We start from the raw sequence: 3,726 nt of genomic DNA, 5'->3' as shown, positions 1-3,726 counted from the left end.
AACTATACTCTGATTAAAATAAGATCGTACTCGGCAGCTAACTTCAGTGTAGGGATATAGCTTCACTACACAGTGGGCATACGGATAGTACTCAGGGGGGGTAACAGGCATGTATTGCCTGACAAAAACTGGTCTCTGGGCAAATACATTTTTATTTTGAATAAATTATTGGTTAAACAAAACTCTTATATAGGAAAAAATGTATTATACGGAACAGTAAAAATTAAAAGGCTAGTCATAACTAAGTTGAGTTTGTTAATTATTTGAAAATTACCAAATCTATATTGAAAATGTTTATTTTTTACACATTATTCATAACTAATAATGTTATAATTCATTTAAACTTCATTCCTAAGCTACTACCAAGTGCACTCTCCCATTGTAAGTTATCCCACCTAACTGAACCACAACTGTTACAAATGTAAAATATACGGTTTTGGTCATTAAACATATCAGCTGATAGTGGTTTCACCTGAAATGTTATAAATTATAATTAAAAACAATTATTATCACTGCATTTTGTTATATAAATGTAACTTATTTAGTATTTACATCAATCATTGAATTTCCATTAGTATAACCACTTATAAGTTTACTATGAGGCTCTTCTGGCATTGATGAATTATTGGTCAAACATTTTGCATTTATTGGAGCAGTTGTTCCTTCATCTGAGTCATCTTCATCCCCATAAAAGTTATCATCATCATAATCTTCATCAATAGAAGGTGGTTTATATCTAACAGCTCTTTGATTTTGTATTATTTTAACTGAATCATAAATTTGTTTCATAACCAAGCTGCTAACAATTTCATAACTGTCACTGTTACAAATCTGAAACATTAAAAATGTAAAAGTATAATATTTTCAGAGATTAGGATGAAATATCAGGGTGAAAAATACACTTTCTCTAAATTTTTTGTACGTGAGTTCCAGTTTAATATTTTTTTTTATCTATTACTAAAATAAAAAACTTTATTTATTTATGTTATTATATTGCATCAAAAACTATTATATCGGTATCAGAAATTATTTTTCAATATTTTAAAATTATAAAGTGATATCAAGGGACACATGGAGGCTGGTTATGGAGTGTTGATGACATTAAGCAAGAATTAAAATCATGTGTTCCTTGTTAAAAAATAAAAAAAGTAATTAACAAATCTATTGAGAGTTGGAGACCATGGCGAAAACATTGTCATAGTGGTAAATTGCATAATGTTAAGATAATTGACAAATGATAATTAAAATTAATACAATTTTAATAATACATTAATACTATAGATGCGGGCATGAATAGGCTACATATATTTTTATAATCAATTTATTTATGATACAAGATGATATAAGTTAATGTAAAATCAACGTGACAGTAAAATGTTTAAAACCAATAGTTAAGATATAAGATACCTACACAAGAAGTTTGCAATTTTATTTACAATAAAAAAATTAATGAATTTCAATAACAATAACAGACACTTAAGAGAACATATAGCCTATAATTTGCCAGTAAAATATACGAAAAAATCTTTTGGTCAATCTTTTGTTGACTATTTAGGTTCTACTTATTTTAATCAGATGCTGACACTATACAAAAAAATTATTCATGAAGGTCTAGTTAATGAGAAAAAAGTCGTCTATAAATGGCTATTTGCAGAATTAATTACTCCTTAAATAAGAGTCCGCCATTTTAGTGATTTCAGTCATTATGATTTTTATTTTAGTCTGTTGCATTTATTTATTGTATTAATAATCACTACGAGTTTTTAAAAAAACGAATAATTTGAATCTTTCGACGTTTCTCTCTTATATATTTTATGATGTCGTTTTGTTTATCCTATATATTATTGTACTGTATTGTATTGTAAACTTTAACTGGTTAGTCTAATGTGACTGATTTTGTATTCTTATTTTATATACTTATTGAAACATTTTTTTTCTTTTTGCGAAAGGATGTACCTATCCTAGTCTTTTTGTTTAATTCTAATGTTGCATTTTAAATTAATTACTATTATTACTATTGTTAACTTTCTACTCCATCACAAGCTTAGGCTTAAAGGAGTAAATATATTTCTTTATTTATACGATTCATTGTACATATAAAGAAAATTTAATAAATAAAAAAAAAATAGTTATAACAGTGGGTATGAACAAAGGGGCTGCAAGGGCTAGCCCTAATTTTTTATGACCAAGACTAAAACTTGTTTAAATAGTATTTGTTGTATTGTATTAGTTTTTAATTAGGTTTTAAACAAAACATTTAATACATTACAATATCTTTATACTTTTAAGATTAAATTTAGCTTTCTACCTAAAATGGTTTAAAATCCCTGTACTTAGTATTTGTTCAAATATTTATTCTACCAATTAAACAATTACCTGACAACGGCTATTCAAATCTTCTTTTTTAACAACAATTTTGAAAAAATTCAACACTTCTTGTACTTGGTCATCCAAATTATGATTTTGAACACAATAACATTGGCCAGCATGTAATTGTTCTGCTACCTAAGGAAAAAAGTTAATTTATAATTCTATTCCGTTTTTTGTATTAAATGTAATAGGCTTACCTTCGAAAATGCATGTCCAAAAGCAATAAAATGTAAATTATTAGTTTTGATTGAGTTAACTATGTAATGGGAATCGTTTATTTTTGATCTTTCAACAATGGAAGTATCAATACCACATTTACGTAAACGTTCAGCTAGCTTCTCTAATGTGTATGGTACCAACAATTTGAAATGCTTAACACAAGAAACATGAGTATGAGGTGACTTGGATTTTATATTAGTTTTTGGCACTTTCTAAAATCAAAATAAATGTATAAATAAACAGATGATACAATGATACATATTATACACATTTAATAATTAGTTAAATGTATTTACTATTTTTATTACATACATATTTATGTTTTTTATGTTTTGGCTTAGGTTTCATCATATCCGGATGGTCATTATTTGATATTTTTTGACACACTTCGTCAAATGGAATATTACTGGTTTCACATTTTGTTTTGAATAAATTGTAAATTTCTAATAAACAATAAGCATCTAGAGCTGAAAATTAAATAAATTAAATTCAAATATTATTTTATTTTTAACTGATAAGTCAACTCTTTTGCAATAATGTTGTTCAATAAAAATTTTTTTAATTTAAAGCTATCGCCTATCTTAATTATTGATTAGTTTAGAAATATATTTATTTACAAAAATAATTAATATTATATAGGTTGATTATTATAAGACACTTACTGTTTTGAAAACTACTAATAAGTAACATAATTGAAAATAAAAATAGTGTTTTCATTAACATTTTTAAGTGTTAACCTTTTGTCTTTTACAACATACATTTATTATTTTATGTTAATTTTTTTTTTTTTAAATATTTTGCGATGTATAGAATAAAATTTGTTGCTCGGTGTTTGCATTCAGTCACAAATGTGCTCCAAGTGTACATACCGGCCGGTGTCACTAGTTCCCAGATGGGTGAGTGACAAATACTTGCCACAAATACGCACCCGTGTTTAAACCAAACCCTCATCCGCCGTTAGTAGCAGGCTAACAACCATAGTTGTCAAAGCCTTTCAAAAAAAAAATAATTAAAAAAAAAAATAGAATTTCAAACTAGTTTATTAGTTGTAAGTTATAACTTATAAGTATTTAAAGTTTAGATGAGCAGAGTTAGAATAGAGTTGGAATAACATAGAGATATCCCACAAAATATTAC

The 3,726-nt window shown here is 26.2% G+C and overlaps 1 protein-coding gene across 2 annotated transcripts in view; it reads right to left on the bottom strand.

Annotated features, from left to right (window-relative positions):
• Positions 1-2,910: 2,910 nt before the first annotated feature.
• LOC100572602 (exonuclease mut-7 homolog) overlaps positions 2,911-3,726 on the bottom strand; it is a 5,172-nt gene continuing 4,356 nt past the window's right edge. For both annotated transcript variants that reach the window (XM_016807234.2, XM_008188250.3), the window contains exon 11: positions 2,911-3,056. In XM_016807234.2, the coding sequence (XP_016662723.1) occupies positions 3,051-3,056 (6 nt within the window). In that variant the 3' untranslated portion in view covers positions 2,911-3,050. The remainder of the gene's footprint in view (positions 3,057-3,726) is intronic.

The sequence above is a fragment of the Acyrthosiphon pisum genome, chromosome A1, assembly GCF_005508785.2.
Source record: "Acyrthosiphon pisum isolate AL4f chromosome A1, pea_aphid_22Mar2018_4r6ur, whole genome shotgun sequence".
Classification (NCBI taxonomy): Eukaryota; Metazoa; Arthropoda; class Insecta; order Hemiptera; family Aphididae; genus Acyrthosiphon; species Acyrthosiphon pisum.
This window is presented reverse-complemented; position numbering and strand designations above follow the sequence as displayed.